Here is a 21,419-nt window from a genome sequence, read left to right as displayed (position 1 = left end):
AGCAATTAAAACCATTTAAATTGTTATTCCGTTTCTGATTTTTTGGCATTTTAGGTCTGGTCACCATCATGATCCTCCTACTCTTATCTAGGGGCAGGCATGGCATGATCACTTTGATTCAATTTTGATTCATTTGACTGTACCGCCTCTGCCTAGCATTTGTAGAACTAGTTATTGTGGAACTAGTTATTGAACTAGTTATTGTCTATAACTCTGTTCGTTGAAGTTAAATAAAGAAAATAAAAATAAAATAATATTGCAGAATAAAGCTTTGGTGTATCCTTTCCCAAGCAACGCTGTGAGTTTTATTATACTCTTATAGAGGTCTTCAAGACCAATTTTGGTCTTAAATGCCATCATAAGAGTGTAATAAAACCCAAATTGTTATTTGGGTTGTATTCTCGGTACTTTAATACCCCGTTGTAGCCAAGTAAACGGTTATTTCGCTATCAATTAGTGGCAGCCGTATAGCACCCGAGACTCAAAAAATAAAGCAAAGCTTAATTCGGCAATATTATGAAAACTAGCTCTACAAAAATCCAATACATAACTTTTTCAAATTTTTCTAGGCTGGGCGATACAGTCAGATGAATCAAAATGATCGTGCCATGCCTACCAGCGGGTATCAAACAGAAGCAAAATCCGACGGCAATCGGGAGCAAATATATAATCTCCTATTAATCATACTCTGTTACCGCTATTCGTTCCATTCCACCGATCATCAAAGACGACCGAATACGATACTTTCGAAAGCGTCAGCGCCAGCGTTGAACGCCATTGTTCTTTTTTATTGTGTTTATTTTTCATTCCTTAATTTGATGTCATACAACTGGATGTGAAATAAAATAACAACAGGAATAGCGTTTTGTGTCCTTCGACAAGCAGAAGAAACGCCGATTTCTTTTAGCGAAATGTAGAAGCCGCTCAAAGCCAGGATAAAATAACAAAATGAAGGATACTCGCAAACAATACAATCGAAGTACATAATATACGCAAGTCAGCCAAGGCAGTCCGATTAATATCCAGACATAATACACTGCACGAGGTAAAGTGTGAAAACTTTGTCAAACACACAAATAAAACCTCTTCAAAGAAGCCAACTGAACATAATCCTTACGGAAGTTGAAACATGTAACATCCGAAGTGCAAAAATCCAATGTATAGTTTACGTTACACATATTTACATTAATCCTCCCTACTACTAAAAATGATTAGTACACTTGGTAACAGCTAAGAAGTGTATTTGGTAGGAAGTTATCTTCCATCGCGGGATGTTGTGCTGAGATCACACGTCAGTGTTACCGCTTACCGTACGTGTGTTGTGTGCGAATCGGGATACACAGCATGACAAAGACATCGAGTTAGCAAACGACTGAGGAAACTCACACCCCACATATCGCGGTGAGCCATAAGTATTCGCTGGCACCCTCCAAGTGTAGCAGCGGGAATAAGCACATCCAATCAACCATGTTCGTCACGTACACACTGATGTATCAACAACTGACAAAAATTAACCACACAATATTCATCCTCTCACTCGCTCACTCACCCACCGACGACGGGTGCCTGAAGCTTTATTTAAACCTATGGTTTCAAGGTTCTCGGTTCGGTTGGTTCGTCGATGAGTGCAAAGGAAAAGTGCTGCCAGTTTGTCAGAAAACGTTTGGTTTCAGCTACAAGTTTCGCTCTGTATATGGCGTCCGATTAACAATACTATACTAAGAAGGATATCAACCCGTAACCAATTCCGTCGAACAGCACACTTGTAGCCGTTAATGGACACGCATTGGTTGATTTGAACCCTGAGAAACTTTCAATGTTTAATCACTATTGTGCAGTCAAACATCAAAGTGAAGTTCTGACAAAAGGCATCACTGCTTGACCAAGTAAAACAAAAGTGTTTACAAAAAGCTCTTCATCAACCATTGAAGGGGCCGACGTTGCCAACAAACACCAAAACAAAAATTATATCCCTGTTCTTGCTACCATCAAAATACTCCGCACACCACCCACCATAACCACACGACCTGCTTTCCACAGCTCTCTCTCTCGTACCGGTTAAAAGCTCTCTCGTTTCTATGTTTTCTTCTGCGATGATTTGCCACTGCTTTTCCATCCGTACTAGCAAGCTGTTACTGTTGTGTTGGTGACGACGGTAGCGTGGTATAGAGGCGCGAGAAAAAGATTGCGCGAAAAAAGAAAACCACTGATGAATGAGAGGAAAAAAGTTGTGCACACACGCGCGGTTCGCTGTGCATCGGTTGTATGCACGAACACGACGAGTGCGAGAAGTGCAGGTTTTTTCTCTCACTTTGATCAACGAACGTGTAATTAGGATTGTTGACTTTTATTTAAGTACCGCTCTTTTGAATGGTTGCTCGCGGTGGTGTGTGTGGAAGTATTTAGGCACGAATGAAAAGAAGCAAGCAAAGCTCCAGCGCGAGTAAGCGAGAGCGTGCCAGAAAAGAAGTGGAATGAAAAGTTTGGCGATACGAGAAAAATAGGAGGAGGTGTCAACCATTACCTCCTCTTTTTGACAGCTGCCGGTTGAGCTCGAAACGGGTCCCAGGCCTTTGTGTAGCGACAGTTGTAATGCTGATTGTAGTGTGTTTTGTTGTGTTGTTATGTATGTCGTGCGGGAGAACGAGTGCAGCAGTAGCAGCGATTCAGCAGTGAGCAAGAGTAGAGGCAGCCGTCGTTTCGTTCGGTTTCGTCGGGGTTTTGTGTAGTGGCAATTATCAACCAGGTGACATTACAAGCTATTGGTAGTAAAGTTACGGCTACCGTATCACGGTATGATATCTCGAGCCTGTTTCGGAATCGTGTTGAACTAAATGCCATTAGACGGCGTTCGACGTGCGTGATTTTTGATTGTGATTTCAAGCAGCGTGTTTCTCTTGCGGCGGGTTACTGTTTCTGTCTGAAAACAATCATTCAATGATAGCACGCTTTTAGTGATTATTAGTTCCGGAGTGCCATTTCCGTAGTCTGTGGTAGAACATACGTGATGGATTATGAAAAGTATCACATGAAACAAATTAATCTAGAATGTTCAACAACATGAGTGACAAGTTATTTCACCTAGAGTTAATGAGTGCACGTTTTCCATGTTAGCGCCTCTAGTGACCAACGGTTGCAGCTTGCTTACTATGGTTTTAAGTTTTAGAAAAGCAGTAATTGAATAGAAACCAAAGCATCGATCACCGAAACAAACAACAAACCACGCAAAATTAATTAGTGTGTTGTTAGTGGTAAATTTTGTGCAGATGAGAATACCGTTCAACCCGTGTCCCGAAGGAAACAAGCACAGGGTGAATGATCGAAACAGTGATAGGCAGTGATCGGCGATCCAACATTCTAAACGGAGAGAAAACCATGTCACATTTTCCTTTCCGTGGATCGCCCACTACTCAGGTGAGTGACGCCCGAAGCAAATGGCCAATATTTTTGAGTGTACATCATCGCCAGTCGCATTGTCTCGAAGGTCGAAAATATGTTGTTTGGAATGATAACAAGGTACTCTAATTAGCTCTACTCAACGGTGATCCATCACGACGGGTTTATCAACAATTTGCTCAACGAGGTGCGGCCAGCGAACAATTACTACCTCCAGAGTGTCTGCACAGGTCGCTATGGATTGCATTTGGACACAATGACCATCCATTGGATCAATTGAAAAAAAAATGAAAATTATCGTTTGCGGGTTGCCTAGTATGATGCAACTGAGAGATAGCTCAGCATTTACCATACTGTCTGACCTGTCTATCGCTTCCTGAGCGTGTCAAATAATCTCTCAACAAACGTGTTGCCGATTGTTATCAATTTTTTTTTCTGGGAATCAATTCGCGAAAATAACCGAACCGAACATGTGAACGATTTTGAATTTGTGCCAGTTAGCTGCGGGTGAAAATCACATAATAATTGAAATCATTTAAAAATTGGGAAAATTGAAACAATTGAAGTTAGTGTGATATGCATTTTTAAGAACTAACTCTATAAGTGTTGTCATAAATTACTCCGATTGCGTGGGGAGCTTTTTTTCGGAGAATGCAGCTTTAAATATCCTACAACTGTAAAGTAATATTTCGTTTTTTCCCTACAGTTTTACAATAACAGTTTAGTAGTTTATGAAAAAAAGAATTCGAAGTACTTTGCTACATTTAAAACACAAAGCAAATCCTAATTTACTTACATTAAACAAATACACGATAATTGTTTGCGTGGCTTTCTAATATGTAGTTCAATCAGCATTCAGTAGCATCTACAGTAATTGTAATGAACGCCGTATTTGGAAGTGATGCCATTGCTCCTCATAGTGGTTGCCGGTACCGATCTGCTAGCTTCCAAGGGAGAGGCATCTAATTTTCGATTCATGATCAGATCACAAGATTTTACGCGATGTAAGTTTTCTCGATTAGAACTGGTCCAGTCCAGAGTCCGGAGAGTGCCGTTCCGCTTATCTAGCAACATGCAAAAATCAGTGAAATGCTATATACAAAATGAAAACCTAGGTTCCTACATTCCATTTTCGATGCTTGACCTTCTGTTTTGTTCACCAAATTTCGTAGCCAGCTGTTAGAGTGCAGAACAATTGCGGGACTAGTACTACAATCCTATTGACTCTAACAGAAATTCTAACATACGACAACAGGTTTGTAAGACCAGCGTTGCACCTCAAAACCAACTTAGACACGGTGTAGACGACTGTCTTAAATATAATATAATATAATTATAACTTATTGGTTACCTGGGATGCTTTCATAGTTATGTAACTGCCAAAATAAATCATCTAAGGTTGAACTCCTCAGAAACTTGCAAAACTCGAGATTGTGACAAAGATCATCCGAGATTCATGATTTATGTACAACACAGGTTAATTTGTGGCAGTACGAAGTTTGTCGGGTCAGCTAGTATAATTATAAATATTGTAATTACACTCAAGTCTTTTTTTACACGGGGGATACGTGCCGTGTAAAAAAAACCGCGTTAATTCAAAAATTGTTGTAAAAAAACCGTGTTAAATCGAAAATTGTTGTAAAAAAACCGTGTTAATTCAAAAATTGTTGTAAAAAAAACCGTGTTAATTCCAAAATCGTCGTAAAAATGTAAAATCTTGTATCAGTACATAAAAATTAAAATGTACGAATTCCTTTCGTTGTTTTCTACCACGAAATAGTTTCGTACAGTCTTAAATGAATTTACGTGTAATTAGATGCGAAGTTTTGTGTTCCTACTATCAAAAAAGTGGTAGTAGGAACACAAAACTGTGTTATTTGTCACAGTTGCATAATGATAAAATTCAATTATTGATAGCAAATAACCAAAATTAATTAAAATTTCTACTCTATATCTGTAAGTGAAAAACTCCAACCCGAAAAATCACTTCTGCTCGATTGATAATCGAACTCGGTTGTTTGGGACTCCTGTCGATGCCGTCGATGCCGCTAACCAAAGAGCCATAAAAAGTACATACCCAAGACGTTATAATTCAGCAAGGATATATTCCCTTCTTTAGAATCGCTGCAGCTTGAGTGCGATGATTACCGTCACATGTTCTTGGGCAAAATGCTTTACGAATGTGCTGTGATCGTAACACCACACCAACAACACGGTGCCAGCGTACCTCGCTTGATTTCGTGTCAGTATTTTGTGTATGCGACTGGAACTAAAGGACTAGTTGTCTGCTGTGGCTATTGCTGTTCGTCATCGTCGCTCTAGGAGCCCGATCGCTGCCATCGTTGCGAAAAATTGTAATTAACAGGATCTGGTTATTACGATTAGAATTTGGGACATTGTTACTGTTTTTTGTTGATTAAAATTGATAGTTTTTTGTTGATTGAACACTATTTTTTATTATTAATTATGTGAGTGTGTTTTAGGGGGTTCGTAATATCCATTCCCTCTGACCTACGTTGTTCTGCGCTATTCTTTTCTGGGAATGTACGTATTAGACGTAGCAGGTCTTGGTACTTCATATACTGGCTTTTCTTAGAAAATTTCCGAACGATATACAAACATTATAATTTAAAAACCATCGAAAAAATACTGTGTAAATTCAGAAAACATAAATATCGCGCTGATTCAAAAAACCGTGTTAATTCAAAAAATCGTTTAAAAAAAACCGTGTTAATTCAAAAACCCGTTTAAAAAAAAACCGCGTTAATTCAAAAAATATCATAAAAAAAACCGAGTTAATTCAAAAATCGTAAAAAAAACCGTGTAAAAAGAGACTTGAGTGTAATCCATAGGAATTGCAGTAGGTTTCTGGCATAAGTCTTTGGGAATTGGAGGCAACTGAAGCAAACCATAAAAGCGGATATCCAATTAAACTTTGTATCCAAGTGCATCAAATAGAGACATAAAAAAAATGTAACTATTTGTACGAAATTGAAATCTCTCCGTTAGAGTGTACATTTTCATTAGAAGGTGTTAGGTGTTTAATCCTGGACTGGTTTGACAGGGTATTTCTTGGCTGATTTAAGTTCAAATGCATTAAATCAACCGATTTTGTCTTCGCTTGTACGTAAAAATAATTATGAGGGACAATTTATAATTTACTTATTTTGAAAGTAACTATTTTATTAATTCGGAAAGATTGAAATATTCTGGAAAGTTTACCAAACGTATTCATTTGAAGTCGAAGCTGTATACATAGATAAAGCTATTCATGTTGCTGTTGCTATCTAATTCCATTTTAATGAAATATTATAGTTTATGAATTACTAACTCTTTGAATAATAAATGGAAGTTTTTATGTTTATAAAACTTTAAAGAATGTTTTACTTTTTAATTTTTAATTAATTGGAATTAGAAGCGAATTCACATATTTTGCTATTGATTGATGAAAATCTCAGACCGAAACATATGTGCTCGCGGATCTTCAGTTTTCAAGTGCCTACTATTTGCCAAACTTTGAGAATATGCTAAACGGTATATTTCATTACCGTGAGATAAAGTCCCAACCATTAAGAGGTCGTAAAGTGTAAACCCAAACTTCATCAATCTGAGCTCATAAGTGAGAAGGTAGACCAGTTCTGATGGTTTGGAGTTTCCAAACCATCTTCGACGGTACTCAGCGAACCATACAGTGCAAGCGCTACTTGACACTAAATGCGAAAAAACACGTAACAGGTTTTCAATGCTTATGTATGGCTGGCAATGGAGTGCAATACTTAACGCTAATAGTTTCCTGGAGATGTACATTTTATGTCCATCAAATTTGGCCTATTTCTAACAACAGCAACAGTAGACTACGTAAGATTGGTTTTCTGAAAAGAAAAATGGACGAAGTTGTATTATAATTATTACCGATTCTAAAGAGGATTCGTGATTTTCGCTCGTTAATGTCTTTTTGCCATTAATATATCCATGGTGAATATAGTTTCTAGCAAAGTTAATTAAAACATTTACTAAAACCTCGCTTTCTGGTTTGGTCTTAGGCCAAATCTCCACGAAAGGTTGTGATTTTTGCCAGCGAATGTTATTATCAGAGTCCTAGCACATATAATAAACTCTCCATATGTTGCGTTCGTCAAGTTAAAATGATCAAAAGATATTGCAATAACAAAAGACTAGACCTATCAACTGTACCTATTGAGTTCCTACGACATTATTGTTGAACACATAACAACGATTGAATATAGTATGACTTACTTTCGCGATAACATGACATATGAATACACGTAAGAAGTAGGAATCAAAAATGCCTTACGGGCCAAATATGGATTCAATTCTCCAGTATACTGTTCAGATAAGCGCGAAACAAACCGATTCCCGCAATATGTCAAAGAAAAATTGTCGCGTGAGCTGAACAAAAAAATAACAACGAAAAACAAACCGAGACCAATTTTTGCTATTTATCGATAATAGTATAACTGAATAAACCTCTCAATCAACAGTATCAGAGTCCCCCTGGGAAAGGCGCTCCAACAGCCCGGACCCTCCCTGAGTCTGCACTGTCATGCTCACATACAAATCCATACGTTGATACGCAAAGAAAACCGCTCATTCAAGTCACGTAACTTTGCAGGAAAAAAATCATCACTCTCGCAAGGCGTAGAGCCTACAATGCATTCAACAGAACTCAATTTTTCATGTCTTTACCAAAACCGGAAAAAGGTAGCAAACTTTTTTATTATTTCCTTGCCAGTCAATGAGTGTTGTGTACTTTCATACCCACGATTATCAACGCCCCACGCTCGAAGAGAGAATACTAAACCAAAACCAGCCCCTTAACAGATTTTTATTTTACCCCTGAGGCGATGATACCGTCGGAGCGACCGCCCGATAACCCACCACCACGCTTCTGGCTGTGCGTTCTTCAAAAAGGCGAGAATCGTATCCGAAAATCGATACTATTTCGCACTCGTTTGCCAACCTTACCCATCCTCCGGCAGAAGCCCTTTCGCCGGAAACCCGTGTGTGGCAGCAGTTTTCAATAGAGGCATTTTTTATATCCTCAAGCGCCATCAGGAGTCGTACTAAAAACTTCGCATTCAGAGCCAATTCAAAAAAGTTACATTTCTCCTACACTTCTATACAAGTTCGCGTCGTCACCGCTGTATGTAATAATTCTGCGTGTAGTGTGAATTTTCAAATGTTTTCAATTTTCCTGACGTCTGCTTTTTAAGCGTAAAATCATAACCCTACGCAGCACATGAGTGTACGGGCGTGTGCTGGGTGTTAGTGCGTACGTTGTGTTGTGCTATGTAAGGACACGTGACAGCAGGCAGATTGTCGCTTAATAATGTTAGAAATCAGACTGGACCATGTACCCTTGTATCGCACGCATGAAACATACTTTTATTTTATCAATTATTGCTATAGTGATATTTTAACTTCCATTCGATTTGAATATTTCTAAGATTTTCCAATGCTAGTTCGGGTCCATAGTTGACCGAAAGTGGTTTTATTTGAGCGTGGGGAAAACCCTACTGAACTATCGTTAAAAATTTCTATTGCATTGATCGATTGCTACTAATAATATTAAGAGGAGAATGGTTACTCGGTTTTTAAAACTAATTTGGGTTAGCAGAAGCTCCCAGATGGCTTCGAGGTACGATGCTGGTCTAACAAGCCAGTCGTCGTATGCTCGAATCTTAGTTCGGGGACGTTATAAGAGTAAATGGGAATAAAAAGAGTAGCACTAGCCCCGCAATTGTCCTCTAATCTAGCAGCTGGCTGTAAAGTGTGTCAAAAAACAAAGGGTCAAGTTTTAAAAACAGAACGTAACACCTAGGGTTTGCTTGTTTCGGAGAACTATCATAAGTGTGTAATAAAACCCAAATTATTACTTGGGTGATAGATAAAGCGCAACATGTGCTAATCAAAAATAACCTCGTTTATGAATATGACGATTTTTTTTAACGGTAAACGTTTGTACATTCTATAATTACAATTGTTTTTATTTAAAAACAACTGAAATTCCTTTTGCCATGTGATGAAAGGGTGTTGCATTTTGTGCACTTTATTTCGGTTGTTTCTAATAAAACTTGCCAGCTATTTACATCAATCAAACAAAAGCTTTTCTACGCCTAATGACTATAAAAACTACAATAGACTTACAGAAAGTCTCTATTGAGAAAGTCACATTGCTTTTCCGTTTTTCGAGCCTATAACGACAACCAATATTAGCCATCTGTCAAGTACTATTTAATTTTTTTCCATTCAAAGAAAAAAATATAAATTCTCCTCGTCCCAACAGGTCGGGGTTTGCTCGTTTCAGTTGAATCTAGATCAAATTGATGTCCTGGAAGTAAACCTGCTAGTGAAAATGCATGTAAATTGTCTCTTTTCGATCACTTGTATGGATACGCTGTTTGAATTTATTCCAAACTGAAGTCTTGTACGAAAATGTAGTTGAAACATGAAATATGAATGTAACATGTTGTATTTTGAATTAAGTGGGCAATTCACTTAATGATTAGTTGAATTTGAGCATATTACTATTATTATTACTATAAATCTTTAACCACATGTTTCAATTCAATCAATTTCTCCCGGAAATTACTTAATCTTTTGAAAACAAATCATTTGTAATATTTTTACGAAAACTTGCGATTTTACTCACATTCATTACCGCTATTCAGTTCATAAATATTCTGTAGAGAAAAGAAAGTGCATTTACTGCTATCTTAAGAGAGCAAATACAGTGAGATTTCGAATTTAGCATGGTTCGATGTTGGCATGTCTCGATTTTGGCAACAAAAGTATCCGTTTTTGGTAACACAAAATATTTTACTTCCAAAAATATAGTTAAATATCAGTCAGTTTCCGCATACATACTTGAAATGACTAAAAAATACTGCCCTAAGCGTATTCATGAAAAAAAGTTTGCGATTATAGAATGTTTCGAACAATAATATTTTTATTGCCGTAGAACTACGTCTTACTGAAGGTCGCCAAAAACTTACTTTCACCGCACGGATAGCTCTTGGCGGATTTTGTGAACACCACTTTGCTTCGTTCAGCGTACGTATTTTCGAAATATACGTACTATCGAATCACAATTTTAGGCATTCATTGTTGTACTATGCTTAATACTGCATGAAATTTCCAAATTCGCATACACTATTGAATAAATATATATTCTAGTGGTGTTGATTTAGTATGGCAATTATTTTTTAATTTATTTTTAAATCAATGATGTTTCCCTATGTGAAGCTTGGATGAAACAAGTAAAGTGTTGCTGGAAAATGTACGTACTATCGAGGCAAAATGTACGTATTATCGCGGTATACCTGTACAACCATTTTTGTAAAGAATGAGAGTTCACTGGAAACCGTGACGCAAGCTATATACAGCATGTATATTTCTCTATTCATTCACATGAATCTGTGAGGCGGCGTACTCGAATTGCCTATATACAGGCGTGTGTTGCATGTCGTTTGGCGCTCCGTCTGCAGATCGTTCAAATCGAAAACTGTCATTAATGGTAGGGTCTGTTGCTGCTTCGACGTAATTGTCTATTCCCGTTCTATCCATTACCAACATCCATGTTTACAATGTTAAATTGTTATTAATATTTTAGTTAGTTGGCTATCATGCGCAATCAATAACAATGAGCTGAGACCTATTTACGTTTTTTTTTTCATTAAAGAATTTCAGCAGCCAACTTTCATACCTTTTCTCGTGTGACGAAGAAGAAATTTCGACTGTGACGTCGATGTTTACAATCGTTCTCGCGAAGGAAGCTCAAAAATCTTTTGGGACGCTGAATTAGAAGCTCAGTAGAATCCTTGCAAAACGCAAGAAGACCTTGCTTCAGATTTAGGAGTGGCCCGTTAAGCTGTTTTCAAACAATTGTTTGTGTTGGGAATGATGCAAAAGCAAGGCATTTCAAGAAACATTGTTTTTTTTCGACTTTAGATGAAAAATGCATTTATTACAGCAATCCAAAGAAACAGAAAGTAATGAGGACTACTCGGTCATGCTCCTACGTTGTTGGCCTGGTCGAATATTCAAGACATACAAGTCGTTATTCATTATGAACTGTTGAAACCAAACGAATCCATCATTGGATAATAGTATCGGCTTCATTTGATGCGATTGAGCCAATCACTGCGCAAAAATGGCCACATACGGGCAGAGTCTCGAAAAAGTTATTCTACAGCATGGCTACGCTTAAAATCACGTTGCCTGGCAGTGTTACCACTGTGAACCAGTGTGAAGCAGTCCTATTCAACCAATCAGCGGTTAGACTAAAATAGTCTAAAAATCTGCTCCGAATTGTCAAGCTTGTGTCAGGTTAAAACTTACATGGAAGTTCTACCCATCCCGCAATATTCACCAGATATTTGTTCTGTTCGATAGCCGATTTGGTCTAGCTTAGTGATGGGTAAGACGCGGCCCGAGGGCCGCATGCGGCCCTTCAAGATGATTCGTGCGGCCCGCGGACTGATTTGCGGGATGGTGAACTTATGAGTCACTCAAGTTAGTCGTAATGCCTCGTGCATGCTGTGGATCTGAGTACTTTCCGGCTTAAATCTTGTAATGATTCCTAGAAAATTGTTTTTACAGCCGCATATTTAACATTTGGTTAAGTGCATGGAAGGTCAGAGGCCATTGCGACCCGCGGCATTCATGGAGCGATCTGATTTGGCCCGCATTATGCCTATGCCTAGGCACCACTGGTCTAGCTGATCGGCAGCTGATCCGCGCGAAATGACGACATCCAAAAATGACTTGATTTGCGGATAATCCCAAAATACCAAGACCGTATGCGAGCTTTGCCAAAAACCATTTTAACTAATTTTGCGCAATAAAATTGCATTTTTTACAAATAATAGCAAGTTGCGCTCCGGATATTTAACAATACCATTTAACAATGCTTGTCAAGACACTGAACTGCAACGTAACTCAAGTAACAATATAAATTTAACTACAATCTTCAGATGATTTTCAACATCAAATTCATAACGCTGCAAATAAAACTTAGAGATCTCCACAACTACCTACCCAATTAGCTCCGAGGTATGATGCTCACCTAACAAGCTAGTCGTCGTATGTTCGAGTCTGGGTGGTGCTGCTTATAGAGTCAATATGATGTTTGCATTAGCCGCGTAATTTTCTTGTAGTCTAATAACCGGCTGCGAAGTTTGTGGATAAAGAAGGGTCAAGTTCTTAAGAACGTTTGTACCCATGGCTTTGCTTTTAGAGCTCCACAACCTTCTGACAGCATCTGTGAAATCGTTAGACTGCCAAGTGGCCCACTCTTCAGAATGTTTTTGTCACATCTTTCAAAGAAAGCTTATAAACACAAGTTGTCTTATTGCGCTCTGCAGAAATCAGCAATGAAACCAATTACGCTTTTTACTGCTTGACAGCTACCGCCATATTTTAATGAAGTTTTTCGCTTTGTCCTACAAAGTTTTAAAGCATAAAACTTGCTGAAGTAAAAAGCTAAATCAGCGGCCAACTTTGCTAACTTAAAAAAATATAAAGCCGTGAGTAGAAAAGTAAAAGTTATACTGTCAGATCATCCTCTTCGAAAGTATTCGAAAGAATAAATAATAAATTTCCGGTAGTTTCCGTAGATGTGCAGCATTCGCGCATTGAATTTTATTGTGCATATTGGAGTAGGTGGCTCAACGGGGCGTCGAAATTTTGCAAGTTTTGCAAACCAGTTGTTTTAACAAAGTAAATATATTCAATTAGTCAATCTCAATTTCTAGCCAAATTATTCTAGATGCTTCCTATAAAATGAAAACCAATTGAAAGTCATTTTCGTTCTACAACTCACACTTTACTTTGATGAATTTTTATTTACGGGCTAAAAATACTAGAATAGCATAAAAAAATGTTTGCGGTATTGAGCTCAATATTCTTCATAATAGCAGCAATAAATCTGTTTCATCAGGGTGTTATCATATAGCGTTGTAAAACATTATTTATTGCAGTTTGACAAGCAACAATAATAAGGCCAATTTTGTATTGGTACACCATTGTTTTGCTACGCTACGTGGAAACACTTATAGCAAGGTTATAAGAGATGTGACGCAACCAAGTAATTTTGGCGTGGTAATATGAGCCGCTAGAATAAGGCCATTACAAATATTTAAAAAAGTTTTTGTGTTGGGCCACTGAAATTGGCGAAAAAAACAAAGAGAATTTTTTAATCGAGCAAAAAATATGGATTTTGGGCATTTTTACGTAAAGTTTAAACGTGAAATCCAAATCTATTCTTGCTTTTAACAAATACGTTGTTATTTTTCATGCAAAAATCCACGAACAAAAAGACAGAAACAAAAGAAAATTTTGTTGGCCGAGTTTCGGAAATTCCACTATTTGAACTTCCATTTCTATTTCGTGGTAGAAGCGTCAACTCAACTCGTACACTCATTTTTCGAGTTTTTCAGGCTGTAGAGTCCACAGACAATTGATTTTATAAAAAAAAATTAACTCATATCCTACAAATTATTTTTTTGCCCCACGATTTTTCAAGCCAATTTCCAAGGGGGCGGGGGAGGGGGGTGACAAAAACTTTGGAAATGATTTGCAATGGCCTAAATTTGCTTTATTAACCGTTTTATTCTGGTATACATATTTTTTGACTCATGTCATCTTAGTAATGCAGGATACCATAATAAAATCAGAGGTACTGACTAAAACTGCAATAAAACCTTTATCAAATTAATTGTTACTTGGAAGTAGTTTGAGTCTTACTGCATTCTTGTTTGTCTCAGTCGATAGTATCAGTTAACAAAAATACCTCTAACAATGTCTCTGCGCACCAAACAGTCATAAACACCCGCTTACCAACGAGTTATAAAATATAAGTTAAAAATTACCACTCTGCACACTTGCTTTAACTATCTCAAAAAATCCTATTTGAAATCTACGCACACCAAAAATGCCTCCATCCGGAAGATCATCTTCTAAAATTATCAAAGTGACCAACGGGCGGGCCCTTGATTTACCGCCAGTAGCAAAGTAATTAAGGCACCCCGAAACTGTGTGCCTAGACTGACCACTTCCTCAGACCGGCTGAGCAGATGTTTCGGACTACCCATCTTTGTCAGTCTGCCTCTGCCTATCCATCGGGACTGCCCAGTGCCAGCTTCCCAGCAAAAGATGTGGTAATTAAATTGTAATGAAAACATTCAAATTCAATTTCGGGCAATTGAATTGAGACGCTTTTCATTAGCTTTTCTGTTCCGTTTCCTCTAGCTTCATGGTGATCCTTTTTTTCTCAATTGATTCCTTCCCTTTTTCGATGATTTATGTTTTATTTTTCTCCACGCTTGCCGTTTTTGTTTGTTTTTTCACATCTTCGGCCTCGTCCCTTCGAACGGTGTTCGTGCCTCGGGCTTACCTTAACTTGCTGGGTGTTTATGTTTCTCATTCATTTCGAATTCATTCATTAAATATTCAGTTGTTCGATTCTTTCGGGTGACAAAAAGAGCAACAGAGCAGCGTTGGCAAACACACAACACACGAAAAAGTTCAGCCGTTTTCGTGAAAAGATTGATGATCCTCCTAGCGGCAGCGCTTCGATCACCGCCGTTGTTGCCCTTTTGCATTATTTTCATTTTTTTTCTCTGGTTCCTTTATTTCCATTCTCCAAGGTTTAACCTTTGGATAAATACCTATAATTTTCTGTCTTATTTTCTCACCTTTGTGTTCGATTTAACACGGTGGTGAGGAGTAGCTTCTCTTTACTGGTGTTTAACTTTCAACTAAACAGCACCGTGCGGCTGTAGAACTGGACTGAACTGGATGTTCTGACAAAGTCCACGTGCAATAATTTATTGCTTTTTTCTTTTTATTTTCAATTCTAATTTCCCCGATGTGTGTGGTACATATGTATAGGTAGATCCGGTGAAAACTAAAGGGTGAAAAATTTGAGGTAAAGCGGTGAAAGAACTGAGTATAACAGGACTGCATAAATACAAAACCCCTAAAATCCAATTGCGCTATACACAACAACATCATATTTATTTCTTAAGTAGTTTGATAATCACTGCTGTTTGATTCTTGTTGTTTAAACTAAGCTTTGATTTAGTTTCTAATAATTAATTTTAGTTATCATTTTCATTAATGCTGTAATGAGTTGTTTAGTACAGTCTAAATTTCTTTTAATCGTAACAAATTGAAATAATATTTTACCAAAACACTTACACGATGCTAAAAATATCTGTAGGCCTGCTATGTTTAACACTAATCTGCTCGCCAACTGCGTGTGCATTCCCGTCACACATCGGCGATGCCTTTTATGACTCTATTATATGGACAGTTTTAGTCGGTGACCATATTCTTGTGCCGTGGTGCAATTTGACGAGTTTCAACATGGCTTCCATCAAAGTACATACACTGAACGTGATAGAATTAGTTTGGCGCCCGGTGGCTTTGTGGTTCATTTTGCTTATCGGGGTTCATGCCTCAAAATTACGAGCCTGATGGTCCCTGCAGAAATTTGCAGCACATCACCAGACTAGTTTTAGCAGCAAACGAAATAAATGTAACTACGCACTGTGTACACACACCGACCGAGCGTTGTTGGGTGGTTTTTGAGTGAGTTTCTGCCGCTCCCAACTCTGTCTAAAATTGAGCCACAACTTTCAAGTACGTATGTACTCACAAAGCAGGCGGCCGAGAGCTGACAGCTGAGAGGGAGCTTTGCACCAAAACAGGATCGTTAAAATCGCTACCAAACCAAAGCCACCTCAACGCAATGCTTGCTATGATGGCATAGATGATGGCGGTGATGATGATGATGATATTGATGATAGCTCTGGTACTCCGAGCCTGGTGGTTTGTTATACCGGCAAAGTGGTTAAGCCAACAACTATGACTTTGGGCTCTTCTGATGCTGTTGTTGCCGTTGATGTCGGAGCAACCATTTACATAAATTTTGAACAGCGAAACAGTTTAAGAAAAGAGTGTATCCATATTCCACTTCGGTAGAGTCCAAACTATTCGGATAGAGATGTAGATGTATCGCTCGAGTGTTGCCCACTTGAAGTCTGTTGAGAAACCGGCCTCCCGAACAATAACAATCAAAATAATTAAATTCATATTCGAGTGCGTACATGCAGATAATAAAGATGTAAACTTTTGTACGAATACACAAAAGTTCACTACACTGGATATGTACTCTGTTTTTGGTGGTTGATCGGTGGTTAAGACATGAGTTCGGTTTTCTATAGAGCGTTCGATTGTTGCTATTCGCCTGCGCCCGTTTGAATTCACACTTGTGCAGGGTCAAAACTGGTTGGTGGAAAAAAAGAGAAACTAAAAATAGCAAATCAATAAAAGGAACATGATTTCGTGAATTTATAGTAGCAGTTATAACGATCTGGAATTTGGGAAGGTTCATTTTTGGCATTTTCACAAAAGCCGAACAAGGAAAATTGTGTATTACATTTTCACAGTGTACTTGTAACAAACCATGGTATACCGAGTATATGAGACAGCGTTTATCATGACTTACGGATGTTTTAGATTCAACCCTGACATCTTGGCTAGTGGATATCGATCCGCATAGCACATATTGCAAAGAAACATGAGAAAGTTGTACTATTTTTACCATCTCCGTCACAATCCGCCCACTTCTTATTCAACGCTGACTTTTTTTCATCACTTCAACAGACGCAGCCTTCTGCCGTTAACCTCGGCTCCCTCTTAACGTTACCGGTTGATCTTCTGCTTGAGTGGTTGCGCGAACGGAAGATTTCTACTCCCAGGCCAGTTCGATCGAGAGCGCGTTTCGACTACATTGGCTGCTACTTCGAGGCCACCGTACTTGCTCGGTTCGAACATGTAGCTCTACATCTATCACTTACCATCACTACTGTACCACGAACTAACATTTACCAAAACTGTTCTTCAAAACTCCCGGCTGATGGCGCATATTGTCGAAAAACTCTGCACGGCCATTTGAGCTAGGGAGGGATTGCCACCCCGTTGCTCCAAACCTCTTCCAGAGCTACTCGAGGTTACCAATAGTTTGCCTGTTGGTCGAAGGATCGTAAATTTAGTTATGATAATATATGTCTAGTTAAGCTAAATGAGCGTTTATTTCAAGTGGTCCCAGGCCAATGTGTATGTACATTTTGAGAAGTGAAGCCGAGTGGAAAGTGCGTCTGTTGCCGCGATTTTAATGAGTGAGAATTGAGTTTTATTGACACTTGAAGTTTTCTTTTCAAATCGATTACTCCAGCACTTGCTTCACACTTGTTTTTGCTTTGTGTCCGCCTGTGTGATTCTCTTTTGCGTTCACGGTCTTCGTCATGTACCACGAGGCACGTTTCGAATATCATGATCTGGTCCAGTATTCTGCTCGGTTGGACACATCAGCAGAAGAATTCTGATGGAGGTTTTTAAACAGCGTTCGCTTGTTAAAGAGTAAAGCGGAAAAATGTTTATTGCTGCGACGACATTGCTCAATTAAAAAAAGAGTAATGCGGATATTGGCCGGTGCAACGTTATAGATTTTACTCAATCTACTTATTGTACGGACCAAGTAGGAAGCAGTTAATAAGAAGAAACTTCGAGCGGATGTTTTTCGTTTGTGGATATCGTCACAGCTGAAAAATTTCAAGTTGTTGTACCATAATGCCGCATAATTGAGAGTTTTATCGATCTTCTCCATTCATTGCATTATTGGTATAAAACAATATGAAAATGCTGCTTTTCTTCGCCCTATTCATTGAGCTTCCAATATTAGACGAAGCAAAATATCTTTCTAAGAAACTGTTGAAATTCCAAACTAACGAGCCACATTTTATTACCCGACCGTACCTGGAAGTCAACGTTCTACAGCTTCAATTCGAAAATGCCACACTTGAGTTTGTTAGCAATCGTTTAACATGAAGAAACAATGAGCTGTTTCAACAATATTTGCCTACTTAGCACCGCGAGAAGCTAAATGAATGCTCAAGCATCTGCCATCACTATGGCCCATGAGTCGGATCCGATTTCAGCACTCGAACCAGATTCATTTTTCAGAAATCTTGCTAGCGATCCCACATTGTTTAACCAACACGATCAGACAACAACGAGCGAGCAACCTAATAATGTTGATAGTTGTGCAAATGTAAAACAACGTGCCTCAACCCTACCGCAGCAGGGCACTATTCCTGGACATGCTTTCAAATGTATCAGACCATGCTCCAGTTCTATTACAAAAGACGTTTTCTCAAGAACTTCTCCGAGCCGCACGACCTATTGCGACGACTGCACCGGTATTGGCCATACGCTCGTTCTGCTTCTTTGTCTGTTGGAGCTAAATCCTGGAATGAAAACTACACGACAAGTGTTTATGTTGTTAAATAGGAAAAGTTTTACCAAACGCCATGTCCCAATCGCACACCCCAGGACTGTTGCTTTCTGGGTTGTGAATGGTAGCTTGTTCTCGGGACTTTATAACTATACTGGCGACTGACTGCGGATTGCGTGTTGATTTCCTTCCTGTAAATGCCATATGATTAATACCCCTCGGGGAACGCAGGGGAAAAGTTTCGGCGTGTTTAATTATGTCTCACAGTTTTGTAAAATTTATACTGACAACCGAAGTTTTCAACATTTGCATTCTACTACTGTTTAGAGACTGGCACTCTAGTGCTTTATTACTCTCGCTCGCAACGGTGGCGGGCGCCTGTAGCAGCAGCTAAACCTGTCATTTTTGCGCCATGTCGTCTACACCTCCTGGAAACATGTTTCCTATTCCGATTTATTTAGCTAATGAAAATCCTTTTAGCTTTCTGGACGTATAAGATTGCTTTAGGTAATAGAAGGATTGTAGCTACATTACGCTAAGGAATTCTTTAGCTGTCTAATCCGGAGAAAACTGTAAAAATGAGTTGCACGGGTCATAATGTTACGTGATACTTTTCCCAAGTTTTGCAATGATTCCCGCTTCTAACCTGCGGAAAGACGATTACGTTCTGACGCCAGGAGCTGGGTGTGTACTAGTATGCTCGCTCCCTGCCAGCACACAATGAGCGTAATCGATATGCCCACCATCGTCAAACATGACTTTGAGTGGTAAAACCTTCTGCCTGTTTAGATGTAAAATCGCAAACAAGCAGGTGACAGCCGTAATGCAATTATCCGGTTGCAATGCAATGTTCTAATTGAATTAAAATAGTCTGGAAGTGTATTGTTAAGCTTCCTCATGTTTTGTTGTTTATGAAAAGTTGAACTAAACTATGTAACGATCCAATTTCATGTTACTGCAGTTAGGATGGTTGCTCATTTGTTCAGACACATGCTTTACCACTGCTCTGGAAATTGTTCCATTAGTTAGGGTTTATTTCTAATTCCCGTCGTAGTAAGTAAAGCCATTCTAATTTTCATCATTTGTTGGATGGATTTAATGTGCTGATTTGACTAAAATACACTTACCTTCCGATCCGCGAACTTTTAAATCACTGAAAAACGATTAATAAAACATATTATTGAAATTACGCAACTGACTTTATTGCTTAAATTCGTCGTACCATTTTAAAATCCGTCCATCAAAATTTTACATCTACAACTTAAAATCACAACAATGTTTACGAAGCTAACGCGCGTATATTTGTGTAGAACGGCATGACAAATGTTATTCTGCAAAATTTCTGCAGGTCAGGCAAGTTTTCCTGGCTGTAGAATAACGACAATGCCTTGTATGAGTTATTTTCATTTATGAATGACGGAAATTAAAACGATTAGTCGACATTTTCTTCATCGTCGCACGAAAAAACGTAGGAAATTTGGCTGGTAGGACTTCTTTAATGATAAAAAGCATTTAATTAGATCTCAGCTCACTTTGATTGATCGCGTATGATAGACAACAAACAAAAATGTTAGCGAATAACTAGTTTTGCATTGTGTGTCATAAAAATGCTGATATTTCTAATAATTTGTGTTGGATAGCACGGGAATAGGCAATTACGACGAAGCAGCAACATACCCTATATCAAGGTTAACTCACCTTGCCCTATATCCAGGCTTGGCATACACTTTTCGCTTTGATTTTGCTCTTTTGATTACTGCTCGTCAGCCAAGCAGCATTTGAAAAAGTGATGTATAGGGCATTTGTAGAGCTAGTAATTATCTATAACATTGCTGAAGAAAGTGAAGTTTTATCTTTAGTATTTACGGCGGTGTAAAGCAGCAATACCGTTGGTAGCAAAAAGAGCGCTCTTTTTGCTACCAAGAGGGTAGCAGCCTTATAGCGCCATAAATACAAAATGCACAGTAATGCTTACTTCGGCAATATTGTAGATAATAATAAATTCTACAAACGCACCATACATCATTTTTTCAAATTTTGCTTGGCTGAGATGCAGTAACCAAAAGAGCAAAATCGAAGCGAAAAGTGTATACCAAGCCTGCCTATATCAATTTAAACTTTTCTGAATATTGTTTGCCCTTGCTATGTACGGACTCAAAAAATGACACCTGTATTGCACTACACATTGGCAAATTTCATTGTATCTAATTTTTGTTCATGAAACTATTTAGTAAAAAATATACAAATGTGTCAAATGGTTGCTGGTTAGTATTTTTGCTGCCATATTCACACACACTCTAATAATGGATTTGTTTAGTCGGTCCTGCACTTGCTTTGCCAATTACCAAATCATTTTAAGGATTCAATAATTTTAAGTCTTTTATAATTATAGTATTACCGAATTTTAGTACATGGTCCATGTTAGTGGAGATTAAATAACTATGAGACATTATGACTACACTCGATTGGCTGATTGGTTTGATTCGATTCGCCCATACCCTGCTTTTGTAGATAATTTGATCAAGCTTTTGGAACTTGTTCGAAGCATGTTGATTTTTTTTCTTTTTTTTTTTCAAACAAATTAGCGATTGTGACGGTCATAGTGTGACCACATTAAACTGATTGTTAAGCAGTCAAGTTACAAACCACCGTTTATCCTATCTGGACTCTTGGGGATACTAAATTTGGTTACCTATTCGGT

General features: G+C 38.3%; 1 protein-coding gene across 1 annotated transcript in view; it reads left to right on the top strand.

Moving 5' to 3' along the window:
* Positions 1–3,216: 3,216 nt before the first annotated feature.
* The window catches only part of LOC128736020 (homeobox protein araucan), a 110,533-nt gene continuing 92,330 nt past the window's right edge, over positions 3,217–21,419 (top strand). Inside the window, exon 1 of the mRNA XM_053830504.1 lies at positions 3,217–3,414. Coding sequence (XP_053686479.1) covers positions 3,316–3,414 — 99 coding nt within the window. The 5' untranslated portion in view covers positions 3,217–3,315. The remainder of the gene's footprint in view (positions 3,415–21,419) is intronic.

Source organism: Sabethes cyaneus, chromosome 2 (genome assembly GCF_943734655.1).
Source record: "Sabethes cyaneus chromosome 2, idSabCyanKW18_F2, whole genome shotgun sequence".
Lineage (NCBI taxonomy): Eukaryota > Metazoa > Arthropoda > Insecta > Diptera > Culicidae > Sabethes > Sabethes cyaneus.
The sequence above is the reverse complement of the archived record's forward strand: the minus strand, read 5'-3'. Positions and strand labels throughout refer to the sequence as shown.